The sequence below is a fragment of the Podarcis tiliguerta genome (genome assembly GCF_965153285.1).
Source record: "Podarcis tiliguerta genome assembly, chromosome: 4".
Lineage (NCBI taxonomy): Eukaryota > Metazoa > Chordata > Lepidosauria > Squamata > Lacertidae > Podarcis > Podarcis tiliguerta.
Window position 1 is genome coordinate 51,141,586 of NC_139537.1, and position 15,415 is coordinate 51,157,000.

The window sequence follows — 15,415 nt, forward strand, 5'->3', positions numbered from 1 at the left end:
AAAACTGGTTAGCAACTCAGGATGTTTAGTCCATTTTGCTGCAAGAGACTAACATAGCTAGTCTCCGGAAATAGATAAGGGAAAGTTCAGGTGCAATTGCTTCCCTTCAGTGACAATAAAATTACAGCATTGGGTTTTCCTTCGTTTTTTTGTTTTGAATCCTTTTGAAATATTGCAGACTTTTGGCTACTGCTGAAAACCTTCTCCTTCACTCGGGCTTCTCTAGCTTAGCACTGTTGTTAATTTGTCCACAACCAGCATTTTGACTATGTCTGAAATCTGTTTTGTTGTGCTTTTATGGCTTTTCTATTGTTTGTATTATTTATTTATTATCTTTAGAAATCACTCATCCTTCAAAGGATCTCAGAGCAATATATATATATATAAGCATGGTAAAAGACAACAACCATGAACCGATATATTAACTAATTAAAAAAAGCACTGATTCACATACTGCTGCTAGTAAATCCCTCATTATAAAACTGTAGAAGTCTGGATAAATAAAAATGTCTTCAGTTGACATATGAAGACCAATAATGAGGGTGAATAAATGTACTTCTAGGGAGATCATTCTAGATTTCAAGGTCTCACTATGGAGAAGTTCTTTTTCTATAGGTCTTCCTGCTCTGCTGAATCCTGAAGGGGTTGCCTTGTTTTTATCCTCCACCCCCAGCTTGGGTATTTTGATGTTTGGTGGTACAAAGGTTTTGCAAAATGAATAAATCAACATTTGTGGAACTCCCTCCCTTCAAAATCTCAAGAAAAGCAAAGGCCAGTTAGTTGTAAAAATGCAACTCTAGGTGATTTCTAATGGTAAATGTAAAGGACCCCTGAATGGTTAAGTCCAGTCAAAGGCGACTATGGGGTTGCGGCACTCATCTCACGTTTCAGGCCGAGAAAACCAGTGTTTGTCCACAGAGAGCTTTCCGGGTCATGTGGCCAGCATGAATAAATCACTACTGAGGCACGGAGGACCATGACTAGTGTCAGAGCACATGGAAACACTGTTTACCATCGCAGCAGTACGTATTTATCTGCTTGCACTGGTATGCTTTCAAACTGCTAGGTGGGCAGAAGCTGGAACAGAGCAACGGGAGGTCACTCCATCGCACGGATTCTAACTGCCAAGCTTCTGATCAGCAAGCCCAAGACACTTAGTGGTTTAGACCACAGTGCCACCTGCATCCATTTATCTTAAGATGAGTTACCTTGAAGTGAAAAAATTCCACATCCCCCCTGGCCCTGAAGCGCCCTAAAAAGCATTCCACTCTGCAAAATGTGAGAAGGGAAGGGGAAATCATCCTAAACTTGAGACAGGGCATGTTTTTGGAACATTTTAAGATGTTTATTGGTCTCTCAAGTCCTAGTCTGTTACTCTAACCAATACACTATACTGACCCACTTATTTTAAAAGGCTCTGAGATGGGATATAAAATAAAACACAAGAACGGGCCTTCTCTGCAGTGGCTTCCCATCTGTGGAATACTCTCCCCAGGGAAGTTTGTCTGGCACCTTCATTATACACCTTTAGGCACCAGGCAAAAATGTTCCTTTTCAACCAGGCATTTGCCTGACTTGATCTACGTCCTAGACCCTGTTTAAAAATGCTGGCTCTTTTGGGGTTGCTGGCTTTGTTTTGATATTATGTATTTTATATTTTATGTGAACCGCCCTGAGACCTTCGGGTATAGGGCGGTATAGAAATTAAATAAATAACAATAACAATAATAAACATCACTAGCTGCTTTCATAGTTTGCTAATGTATCCCAGTGCTGCAGCCTTTTATTATGGTTGTCTTTTGAAATAATTTTTTTTCTTGAGGGATTTTAAAATCAGATGTGTTTTCATTGTCCTATGAAAGTGCTAATGATTTTTGTGACCATTAAAACTCACTCTGTTAATGTTTCCATGTTTACAAAGTCAATTTATGCCCATATAAATAAACAGATATTTAAAAAATTATTTTTAAAATTTAGCTTAAATTGGGAAATGGAACGTAGCACGTCCCTTCTTTTTAAGTCCTATTCACCCACTAGAAAAAAATCAGCATGTTACGATGTTGTTCACGTAAAACAGAAAAGGATTGGTGGGGAAACCCATGTTGTAGCTGGAATGTGTTTCCTGAAATGAACCCCAAGGTCATTTTAATCTGAACATGCCATAAACACAACCAGAAAACTCACTACAGCATCTTTACAGGGCTATCCTTTAAGGCTCCTTCAAATCTTCAGGATGAGGTGCTTCTGTCCGGATGCCCAGATGGGGGGGGGGAGGGGGCTGATGTGCCATAGCCCTCCCTAAATGGTAATCTTGGAGGGGTCATCCCAATTTGATGTATACCTTAGGATGATATTTAACCAGGGTTAACCCTACCAAATTATCAACCAGCAGGGAGGTTAGTTGATACAGGATACATACCCAATGCCTGTGTGCCAAAACCCGCTGGCATCTGTAATCAATAAAGTTGTGGCCTGTTTAACCCCAAAAATTGCTGTACTGTGTTCATTGCAACTTCACCATGCCTTGGCCACGCTGCCTACGGTTTCACTGCACCTGGTCCAACAAACCCCAGATTACTGTCTGGCAAATAACACAGTTCAGCTGTGGACCATAACCTCAACACAGAAACAGTCACATATGGAAAGGGATTTGTCCTTTATGCTGTAGGTAGTAGATATGTATCCAATGCATCCAATCCAATCCATGTAACTAATTTCTGAGGTGGGACCTTATTATCAATCTTCTTAGGTTGTATAAAGTATCGTATACTTTGCTAGTGCTGTAAAAACAATAGTGGCAATCCAGCATCAAACAAACTAGTTTCTTTCATGGTGCTACAACATTTTTTTAAAGTGATATATTTGGTTTTGAACGTACTGGAATGCAGAAAGACAAAAACTAAGATGAAAAGCCTAAGCAAATTTTTGCCAGCATGACACAGGAAAAGCAGCCAGATTCTGGAAACAGACCAAGATGTTTTGGCAATAAACAGATTGAGGAAATTTTAAATTCCCACTTCAGCCAAATCTTAAGCAACAACCAACAAGCTCTGGTGATGTGCCCATCTAGAACCATGGTTATGCATGTTTTACTCAAGCACACTTATGGTATATAAAGTAGTTTCATGGAACTAGTGGCACAGACTTTTCCTTCACTCCATTTGACAGAATGGGAAACCCTACACAGCAACCTTTTCTCTTGCAAAATAATTGGCAGGGTTCTGTAATTTGCAAATCTATTTTTACTATAAATGGATACAGATGTGTTTCTACAAAGTGCTTATTTATTACATGCCTTTCTCTCATTAACTCCAAAACGGCATCTATCCACTTCCTTTCCCACTATGCTTTCAGGGAGAAACAAAATAAAGAACTAGAGATTAGTTATGGCCTTATTTGCTCCTGGTGAAATTAAGAGAAATAGCCAACAGCATGACCAGTCCCATCCTTAAGCAGAGTGAGGCAATTGCCTCAGGTGGCAGATACTGCAGGTAGCACTGGCATCACTCTTGGCAATTCCCCTCTGTTGGAGAATCAGAGCCTCCTGCTGCCCTCAGGTGCAAAGGAGAATGCTATCCCATTGCCAGTGCTGAAGTCAAGTAAACTTCAGTACATGGAATGAGTGAGGTGGGGGCAGGGCAGTATCTTGCTTTTTGCCTCAAGCAGCAAAACGTTTTGTGCTGGCCCTTATGCGAAGACGTATAAAACACAGACATATGCAAAGAGTTGTATCCAGTGGTGGCTTTGTGTTAGCAGGTGTTCTTCTGCTTGCACAAGGCAGGACACCATATTTTTAGTAATTCCTGTACCTAGTGCACCCCTCTCCATGCCCCCCCCCGGCTCTGCTTAGCTATTTCCAGCACTATACTGGAATATAGTGCAAGTTTACTGCTCATTTCCATGTTACTCACTTCCAGAAAAAAATCAATTTGCAAATGATATGGAAATATGTGCAAACCTTGAAATCAATGGCACCTCCTTCCAGGTGTTCTGGGACTCTGGTGCCAGCAGTGGCGTAGCGTGGGTTGTCAGCACCCGGGGCAAGGCAAGTAATTTGCGCCCCCTAACCCGGTAGGGGCAGAGAGCTGCGAGTGCGAGCACGCCCCCCCCCCAGATGTTGCGCCTGGTGCGGCCGGGCCCCCCTGCACCCCCCACGCTACGCCACTGGGTGCCAGTAGTACAGGCTAGAAAGGCAGGTTTTATCAGTAATGGGCTGGCGCAAGGCAAAAATTGCTAATTCCTAAGCAGAAGTGTTTTGTATTGGAAGTCAAGCCAAAACTGTCAAATACAATTCTTTTTGTTTATAAGGATCTATTCTCATCTTTTGAGCTTAGCATGAGGAGAATAAAGTCACTTTTAAAATACAGAATGATGAATGGAATACTGCACAGCAACAGCTAATATTTCCAAAACATGTGGTGGGCATCCAGATCCAGAACATTACACCTATAATCCTGTATCCAGTTTTGACTTTAGTGAGTCTAAGCTTCCATAACATTAGGGGGCAATCCTGTAGTATGTTAAAATTCAGGCAAATGGAGTGAAGTAGACTTTTGTAGACAATGAAGCACATTGAACAAGAAATAACAGGAGGTTTTATTATTTTTATTTTTATTTATACTCCACCCATCTGGTTGGGTTTCCCCAGCCACTATGCGTTGATTGCTTGAAATAATGAGGTTGAGTTGATTGAAATAATGGGGATTTTACTACGTTTAGCAATACTGTAGCAGTAAAAACCAACTGCTTCAAAACTGCAAAGTGATTAAAGTGTAGTGTTAGATATGACTGAATACTTGCAATAGACATTGCGTTCTTTGTTTTTATAATTTATAAGCAGTTTCTAAGAGGTGTGCATTAGCGATACAGCATGAAATCAGTTAAAATTCCCTCTGTCTCGCAAGTCTCTCAAGTAAATGAAATGTGTATGTATATAAAGAAGTTCTTCAAACTGCCAATGTGAAATATAGTAATGAGTAAAAAGACTGACCCAGCAATTAGTCTATTTCCCATTTTCCTGGTCTTATTCAACTGTCACTGAAGTCTACAGACTTATTCAGATCAGGTGGGTGCAGGTCTAATTGTTATGGTGGTTGGGTATTGTGATTTACCCTCTCGTGCGGAATATTAGACTACCAATAATTCTGCACAACAGGGAAAAATAGGTATGAACTTGCATTTCATTGCTTAAAACTGTTCTGGACAGCTACACGTACAGCTGAGCCAATGCAACTTACTGTTTCCCATTAACATTTTTGGCAGTAAAAAAATTCCTCTTTTGCTGATGATTTTTCAGCACTCCTTGCAAGTGGGGAGGGATGGTTGCTTATTCTTGTAAACTGCCCTCAGTTGTCTCAGTGGCATCACCATGCAGCAAAATCTGATTGGGTACCTAGCATTGTGACATTATCACATTCACTATTCAGGATCCCTTATTGAGTGGGATCACCAATGTAATCCTGGAGGAGAAAGAAGCAATAGCCAAGAGAAATAAAACTGCTGACCACCACTGAACAATAGGGAAAAGCCACACTGCCTAAGTATTTTACAGATGAAATTTCCACTTGGTTCTTGCCTCAAATCAAAAGCAGAGAATATATGATGCAGCCCTAGTTCTACACCAGTTATTTTAGTTAATTTCAGTTACAAACCATATGCACATACCTAATTTTCAGTCACCCTTTGCATCCTGTTTTGCATATTGTTTATTCACATTACAGTACTGCTTCCGAGCAGCTAGCTTCATGCACAGAGAAACATCACACAGCTCTAAGAGAAGTTCATTTCCCTGTCTGCATTTCATGACCTTTGACGCAAACTGCCTTAGTCCTCACACTTTAAGCCAATGCAATAAAAGAATGCCAGAAACCAGTGCAAACAGCCACACCTTTAGGAAACAGTTCAGGGATGTATGAATAAACAAAAGCATATATTAGTCACTCATTCAAAATTGGTATTGCCCATAGGAACCAAAACTTCAGACCTGAATAGTTAGCATGCAACCTGCCAAAGATTATCACTTCCTTAAACTTATTCTGACAGTCAATCTTTATTTGCATATCAACCCCTATACATAAGTGATCGGTGTTACAAGTGACTGAGTAGAATTAGTAAAATAAATGGCGTATAATTTTCTTCTGACCAGCTCCTGCTCCTTCCTTTACTTTCTCATTCTGACCTTAGGAACTGCATAGACTCTGATTTCTGGCTCTATGCACGGTGCCAACTACCAAAGTGCAGGCCTGTTTTTATTAGCTTCTCAAACACTTCACCAGCTTTACGTTTAAATCTTCAAAATGTTTTCTAAACACTCTGAATCATAATGAGAATTCCATTTACTGAAAAGGTGCAGCCTTCCATATAACAACTGAACATGTTTAATGACTGATCCTTTTATACATTACAGCATCACTCATGTTTTCAGTAAATGGATATAATTTTCTCCGCTTTACCCTATTATTATCATTCGTTAGCATCACCAAGCTACAATTTCAACTGCAGGTATTTCTCCCCCAGCAATTATCTTCTTCACAGAAGCAACTCAGGCAGGTTTAGAAACCATCTAGTTTTGCATATTAGGCTAAAAAGCAGCAAACACATTTCAGAAAGAAAACTGAAGTATGTGTGTGTGTGTGTGTGTGTGTGTGTGGCAGAGGTCTTTTTTAAAAAAGCAGCTGAAGGAGGAGAGGCTAGTGGGTGAAGAAAGAGCTGTGAGTGGAGGGGCCCCCTTTTCACACCCTCTGGACCCCTGGGAAACTCAGCAAACCTGCTGTACCTGGAATTGAGGGTGCAGAGTGCAGCTGAATGGGACTTGGCTGTGGGCAGCCTGAGGAAGTGCCATACACTTTGGGCCTGCCCATAGAAGGCATGTCTAGTGAGAGAGAGACCGACTAGGTTTGTTATTGGTATGAGCTTCCGTGTGCATGCACACTTCTTCAGATACACTGAAACAGAAGTCACCAGAAAAACCAGCTGCACCAATATAAGATGGACACCTGGCTTAGTAGCAGCACATGTGAAAAGGACCCAGGTGTCTTAGTGGACCACAAGCTTAACATGAGTCAACAGTGTGATGCAGCAGCAAAAAAGCTAATGCTATTCTAAGCTGCCTCAACAGAAGTATAGTGTCTAGGTCAAGAGAAGCAATAGTACTGCTTTAGTCTGCTACTGGAAGGAATTTTTTTATTTTGTTTCAACTACGGCAGACCAACAAGGCTACCTACCTGTAACTAGAACATTTTCATATGTAACTCTGTATTTTCGTAATGTTTTGTTTCATTTGCCTGCTGTCGCTTTAAGTTTGTTTGTACATGGCTTAGAGATATTTTTAACATATTAAGCCATATAGAAATTCAATAAAAATCAAAAGCTGGTTTCCATAGAAAATGAAATCAAGTCTGCTATATGCACAAACCAAAGGACCAATCCCAGTCCTGATAAAATCAGCACATTAGTAAGGAGCAAGAATCAACCCAGCTAGGCAATTTTCATGAATTATATTTGTGACTAGGAGCCAATTCATAGCAAAGGCTATGTGAGCAGCCCCAGCCTTCCTCAGGTATGTGCTCATATAGAGATAAGACCAATTCATGTACTCAACAAGCTTAGAATCCTCTCCGCAGAGCGGGGAGCAAGGGTGTACCATTATCATCCTGCCTATAAAGGAATATGTGATCCAACTGTCTGGTTTTATGAGATCTTTACTTCTCAGAAAAGGAGAGGTTGTATAAGTCAAATTGATATACACATTGGTCTATGCATGGAGCACTCAAATAACATGCTACCATATATACACATTGGATGCAATGTCCGTCAGTTTCTCTATCACATGGAGAGAATCCTCTGTAAGGTGAGTATGTGAAAAGCACTACAATGCTTAGTTCTTGCAGTCACAGATATTGCTGGCAGCCCCTCCAATAATAGCAATAACATTTTTCCATCTGCCAGGGTTATGGTAGTTTCTTCTGGCTGTATCAATATCCATGCAAATGCATAAAAAGAAATAGTTGAACCTAGTCACACAGATAAGTGTGTGTGTGTGTGTGTGCGTGTGTGTGTGTGTGTGTTTAAACCATGATAGATCGTGCATTTTTAGCAGTCTCACAAATTGGATAATTAGTTAGAAACATGTCTCACTGACATCAACATATCTTACTTCCATGTCAACATATGTGGGTGCCTATTTATCATTCTGTGTATTCCAAATGCATACTTATTTCTTGTAGAGACCCTTAAACGGAACCATTAAGGGGGGGGGAGGAAAAATCCTCTCTGCAGAAAACCACCACTGCCAATATATATAACAGTAGCAAACTACAACAAGCTGACTCTGCTCTGCAGTCACCAAACTTCATAGCGTATTTTTCGCTCTATAAGACACACCAGACCACAAGACACACCTAGTTTTTGGAGGAGGAAAACAAGAAAAAAAATATTCTGAATCTCAGAAACCAGAACAGCAAGAGGGATCGCTGCGCAGTGAAAGCAGCAATCCCTCTTGCTGTTCTGGCTTCTGTGATAGCTGTGCAGCCTGCATTCGCTCCATAAGACACACACACATTTCCCCTTACATTTTAGGAGGGAAAAAGTGAGTCTTATAGAGCAAAAAATACGGTAATTAACAATGTTTTCATTTCAGTAATTAAAATTTCATTATACACTGGCTTCACCCATTCACTGAGGATCTGTTTGTTGCAGTCACCTTTTCTACTGAAATGAATGAGAAAACTGCTCACATGGGATTTCTAACACTACTTCTGAGATATACAGAGCTCTACATCGACACTACTGGCTAAATACCAAGCAGATACAAATCATGGTACCATAGCTCTGAAGGCAGATCTAAACCATCTGATAACAATACACAATTCAGCCTGTAATGTTTGTTGCACAAATGCATCATAAAAACAAGGTAGTGATCTACATCCTGCAATCATTTACCACAATACCACCAATATGGACTTTGGTTGGCCTCAATTGCAGTAATCCTGAAACTGCTTACTCCGATATAATTATATTGAAAGCAAAAGGGATTATTGCAAAAGAAAGCAGTGTGAAAACTGCAACAAAAGATTCTGTGCATAGAGTTTTCTGCCAAGACACAACTTAATTTTAGTGTAATAAAATAATAGTGATAATGATATCATACCTCTTCCACTTCTACCCACAAATCTTAGATCATTAAATCTTGCTACTTGATTCTTCATGGCAGCAGTAGCGTTTCTGAGTTCTGCAGAGTAGTTTTCATCATTTCCAGCCATCACTGTGACCAGAGTCCCATCAGGGACATCTCCTAAGGCCACCACCTAAAAGAATAAAATGGAAGCACCATTAGTTTCTTATTGATAATTTGAAGGTGCAAACTATAAGCAAAAGTCAAATAGGATTATTAATTTTTTTAATAGGGTGGTGAGGGACAGGAGACTGCATACAGGTGAATACATACTTGCAAGTTTAACAATCTTAAGCGCTTAGAAGTATGAAACTTGCACTCAGGTACATAAGGTTAGGATTGCAACCTAAGCTAGTTGCACTAAAGTCCAACTGAAAATCAATCAGAATTAAGTTAGCCATGACTACCTTTTCCCATAGATTTCAGTGGGACCTAATAGTGGCTAGCTTAGTTCATATCCAAGCAGCTGAATATATATAACATTTCTTTGGGAAATTGGATGCTAAAACACAGCACCCTATTTAACCGGGCACAATAAAGAAATCAAAACCTGAATCTCAAACATATTTTCTGGGAAATAAAATGTCATTGGTTTCAATAAAACTGAAATAAGGGTGGTTGCATTAGTGCAGTGTGGCATTTTGGAGAGCTGTGCTGAAGCAATGACTAAATGCAAGCTAGCAACAACCTCCAAATTCAGGCTGGTGATTGTAGATGAAGCTTGCACTACAAATCTATTTGTGTACTCCATGGCAATCTAGTGTGAATCAGCAGCACTTCCTTCCACACAACATGCTTAGAATCAGGAGGCCTGAAGCCCTCTACCTGACCCAGAGCCAAAGTCTCCTTTTACACTCCCCACTTGAGTTTTGGCCCCTGTCTTCCAAGTAAGTAGCAACTTCTTAAAAAAACATTCTTTTCACTTCTGCTGAAACTGCCCGGTGTTGAAATTTCCGCTTAGAGTGGGCATTCTACTTCCCTCTACCAACCCTTCCTCAGCAGCCCTAGTCCTTTCAATGAAACGCAGCAGTCAATTCACTTTTCTTTTACATTCACCTGCTCCTGTTTTTCTTTTCTAATCATCTGAGGCTAAGCAGGAACCAGGCAAAAAGTTTGAGTGAGAAATAAGGCAGGCAGCAAGCTGGGACATGGTGACCTTTTATAATTTTAGTGCAAATAGTGCAACTCCTGAACTCAAAAATAGCATCCTTATTCCTGCTTCTCTCTCTATAAGGCCCTGTTTCTTCCTCATCTCTTTGGTCTCATAGGGTACTCTCTCTCTCTCTGTCTCTCTCTCCTAAGTTAACTGTCCCAGAACAGGACAACTGCCCCTCAGACTTTGCTGGGCACCTATGTGAGAAGTTGTTAGCCTTTTCTTCTGAAGCTTCTAGAAGAGGGTGGGGAAACTTATGGCTGCCCAGGGGTTGCTGGATCCAAACTTCCATCAGCTTCAGCCATCACCACCAAAGGTCAGTGATAATGGGAACGGAGAGTCCAGCAACATCTGGAGGGCCACAAGTTCCCCACCCTTGTTCTAGAAACTTCTGGCAGGAAAGACAAGTACAGATGACAAAGTATGAATTGGGCACCCTGAGAAAAAATGTTTTAGCTTAAGGTTGCAGTCCTGTGAGGAATTATTACTTATTAGGGCTAATGCTACTGAAACAATTTGAACGTATTTCTGAATAAACATGGTTATAATCATGATATAAAGCTGTATTCCTAGGAACAGTTACTGAACACAGTGAGATATCCCTCAGAATAAGATCCATTTCCCCTCAGTGAGATTTCTTCCCATAATAAGAATAAGAATTATAATGCTAGGATTGTACCCTAATACACTGATTATTTTTTCCTAGTCAAAATACTATAAGATGTTAACAACAATTCGACATTCTAGCAATATTACTTCAGGTGCCATACCTTATTTTTTCCCAGCAACAAATTGAATTATAGCTTTACTAAGTCAATAAACCATAGTGTTTATTGGAACACATTTTGAAAAAATATTATTTGATCCTATGCATGTCTTTCTAGATATGCATACTACTGGGTGTGTTTTTGGGTTTGTTTTTTTAAAAAAGCTTCAAATACAAGAGGAATACCTTTGGTCATTTTTAAAATAATAATAAAAAACTCCACAGAAAAAGTATATTTTCAACTCTCTGTGTTTACAACATAATGCCGGAAACTCTGGAAAGACGCTAAAGAAAAATATCTGGGCCCAGGAGAAAGAGACTGGCAAGTAAAGCTGTAAAAGAGGCACAGAACACAAACATTTACATTATAAAACAGACTAAACAGATAAGTAAGAACTTGTTGACTGGAGATAGCTAGCTGTGCGTGTGTTTCTGCTCGACTGTTCAGCTTATAAAAATATGTTCTACATGAGCTAGAAGGAATACAGACAATTCAAAGTTGCAGCACAACTAAATCTTACTGCTTTATCCCACTAATGGGGGGGGGGGGATATTTTAAGTAAGAATGAGATTATTATCTTATCCTCCATTGTACTCTTCTATTACAATTTCTCAAACATTAGAAACAGATAGTTTATCATCTTTCTTTGTCACTTAATTTATACAGGCAAAAGCCAACATTAGCCATACCCTGAGCTGACCCATCAAATGAGTCTGCTCTATCATTTGTCAGATATCAGCCATCATCTTAAATTTGACAGAAAATCCTATGTTTCCAAAGGGATTAGGGCAAAGCAACCTAATCTATGGATCAATTAAATCCGACTATTTAGATTAGCCCTGATGAAGTTCAATGCTCTGTCTTTTTTTTTTTTTAAGTGTTGTAAAGGTGCAATGCAAGAGTCAAGACTTAAGGACAAACCAGTGAACAGAGATTAAACTGCTATCCTAAATATTTTTACTCAGGAGTAAATCCCACAGAGTTCACAGTGATTTATTTCAACAGCTTTAGTTACATGAAAGTCATACCGAACCCAGTTGAGGCTTATTTCCAGGCAAACATACTTAGGATCACAGTCTCCCATGTGGCAATATTCCCATACTTGCTTGGATGTACCGGTAAGTGTCACTGGAAACAATAGTGTTTACTTCCATGTAAGCACAGTTAAGACTGGGATGTAATTCCAGGTATTCTCATTTGGTAGATTTTGGCCTTTGTGGTGTGCAAGTATGCAGTTACCATCTGCTGTAGTAAATAACAGAAAGTCCATGGATAGTTTGTTTTAAATAGCAGAACCAGTTAAGTCCTTAACTTTACTAGGACTCTTCTACAAGAAGTGGACTGTTGATCTGCTGCATCAGAATGCTGAAAGGCAAGCTCTTGTGGAAACATGTAAAGAAATAATAATTATTCCCAAAATTATTTGAATAACAACACTCCTTGGTTGTGGGAAATAGTTATACCTACAAGGAGGAGATTATATAAGCAAAACCTAGCAAAATCCAGTCTTTGTGTTCTTCCCGAGAATTTATTCAGTTATGGATTGGTGGTTTTTATTTTCTTTTGAGGGACAGAATAATAATAAAAAAAACCCCACCAATAGTAGTGTATGCTGGATGGGAAGCTGGAAAAGGGAACTGTTAACAGTCTGCCCATCTCAGCAGTTTTATATGCCGGAGTCTGGTTTAATTCCTCTTCACCCATCACATCCCAAGTATTTTCTGGTTTTTAAAAAAACACTGATTTTGGTGGTTTTAGGATGCAACGCTCTATGTGTGCGTATGTTGAAGGACTTGAATACAGTGGGACTTACTTCTGAATAGGCAACTATGCATAGGACTGCAACAGTTTGTTACAAAGGGTTACATATTTATTGATAATATAAGACAAAGTTCCCTTGCTTGCAAAGGTGTGTGTGTTCTGGGGGCAGGGAAAATCCTGAACAAGAAACATTTAATTAATTGTTGTTGTTACTTTTATTGATTTATTATGTTTATGTTAGAAAGAAAGAAAGAAAGAAAGAAAGAAAGAAAGAAAGAAAAAAGAAAGAAAGACCGAACAAGGGCTTGAAGCCCAAAAGTTCTCAAAACTGAAGCTGGCTGGAGAATAACACGTTTGGGAACTAATAAGGAAGAAACTGAACCAGTGCGAACAGATCTTTGTCATCCTCCTTGGCTGCTACTTAAGAGACCCGGGCAGGTAATCGGATTTAATATCGTGGCTATTTAAAAGCTCTGCTGGAATTCGAAGGGAGAGAAAAGCACGTACTGGCTGCTGTCAGCCTGCAGGGAAGTGAGAAAAGTGAAGCTTAGCCAGAAAAAAGAAGCGCGGGAGACTGCGGAAGCCAGCCTGAAGCAGAACTTCGCTTTTTCTGAGATCCCCTTGAAGAGGAACAGCTTGCGGGACATTAGGATGGGGGAATACAAGGCAGACCACTTTCCCCACTATTTGGCTACCACGGCCACGTGAATTTAGTAGTGTAGCTAAATTAGGAAAAGAATTAATCGAAATAAGCAAGATCTCTAGGGAGTAGACTCAATTAAAACCAATGGCACAAAAAATGAGGGACTCGGGGGCAAGGGCCATTTATTAAGGTCGGGGGTGCAACACTTATTCCAGACCAAACTTAAACGAGAATGGGTTCTAGAGGGCTGTGGGCAGCGATTCGAGGCCAAGCAAATTCAGATGGGCCAAGCAAATTTGGGGAGGGAGGCATAAAATTGACAAGCGTGGCATTCGATCCGGATTCACTCCTGATTCCTCTTTCACCCTACCCCTTCTGCGCCTTCATCAGTGAAGACGATCCGCTGCCAAGAACCAATGGATCGGGTCCTGATCATAAAGATGAAAGTTTTTTGGGGGGTCGATTCAGAAATGGGCTTTGAGGGGTCGATTCAGAAATGCCCAGCACACTTTGGAAGGCCTGTCCTCCGAGGAAGCGTTACTGAGAGAGGGGGCCGCCAGCCTGATCCAAGTATTGCGCGCACTTGGTTCGATTAGATTTACTTGCAAGTAAATGTGAAGCCTTGGGGTGAAATCAAGTGTGTGTGAGAGAGGGAGGGAGGGAGAGAGACGCCTGCCCTCCAATGAGCGCGTTCGGGTGGCGTCTGCCAAGTGGGAAAACCACCTGCAGGCCTCTCGTACCCAAGGAAGCCTTTCCAGAGAGGAAGCTACTCGCCCCAGGCTCTCTGCGTGCCCGGGGCTAGGAGGGGCGCCTTCACTGGGCTCCCGGAGGCTGAAAACAGGCTGGACAGTGGTCGGCCGGGCGAGAGGAGAGGTGCTTCCAGGGAGCGCTAGGATGGCTCCGCCTGGGATGTTTGGGCGAAGGGGGCAGGCAGACTGAACAAGTGTGAACGGGCTGAGCAATCCTCTACTCTACATAAGGGAAACACTGATGTCATGGAGGGCGGGGGTAGACCCCGGGGTCTTCCTCGACTCCGGGTTGACGAGGGTAAATCTTAACACCCTTTTAAAACTTGCTAAGCCGGTTCTAAAGGGAGAACGGAGATCTGTTAGGTTGAGCGCCGGGCTACTGAAATCGATCCTACACGTGTCCCCTCGGAAGGAAGTCCTCCTGAATCCAGGAGAGGGGGTCTTACTCCCTGGGAAGTAGCGAGAGGAGCCTGCGGCTGTTCAGGAGGAGCTGGGCACAAAGTTTTGCCCACGGGCGGATTCCGTCTCCTGTTTTGAAGCGCAAGGCCCGAAAGCAGCAACCATCTCCCCGCCTCCCAAAGGAGCAAACCTTCAAAACACAAACGCTGAACTACTGCAGAGGTCAAAGAACTTATTCTGGAGCAATGGGGGTGGGGGCCGTCATGAGACCTTTTTGTTTTTTTTGCAAAGTGAGTGTTCTGTTACTTTATTTATTTGTTCATGGATGAATGCCGGGCGATTGCATCCACACACACGCAAACTCAGCCGTCCTGCTTCGTTTTAAAACTCTGCTGGGGGGCTACTGACCAAGAGGCTGACTTGTTCCGTGCGAACAAATGCGAGTTTTACACCCAAAGGGAAATATCTGGGGGGATGTTTATATGCAGGGATACTTCTAGCTTTGGCGTTTCTTAAAGTTAGGCTTGAAGTACTAGGATTTTTTTTTGATTATTTTTTTAAGCACGCGGACGCTTTTGTTACTATCACACGTGCATTATACCCCAATGGAGGGGGTCGATTTTAAACGTCTGGAAATCTGCGTGTATCTGTTTTCCATTTGCTACCGTATGCACGTGGACTAAGCTGCCGGCTGCAGCGGGTGCTCTCAACATATGGGATCCAAACACAAAAAAAATCCACGCCAACCTTGAGTTATGTGTTAATCCCTTT

The 15,415-nt window shown here is 41.2% G+C and overlaps 1 protein-coding gene across 2 annotated transcripts in view; it reads right to left on the reverse strand.

The window, feature by feature from the left end:
* The window catches only part of RUNX1 (RUNX family transcription factor 1), a 176,662-nt gene that overhangs the window by 67,204 nt on the left and 94,043 nt on the right, over positions 1 to 15,415 (reverse strand). For both annotated transcript variants that reach the window (XM_083438708.1, XM_083438707.1), the window contains exon 4: positions 9,149 to 9,305. In XM_083438708.1, the coding sequence (XP_083294834.1) occupies positions 9,149 to 9,305 (157 nt within the window). The remainder of the gene's footprint in view (positions 1 to 9,148; positions 9,306 to 15,415) is intronic.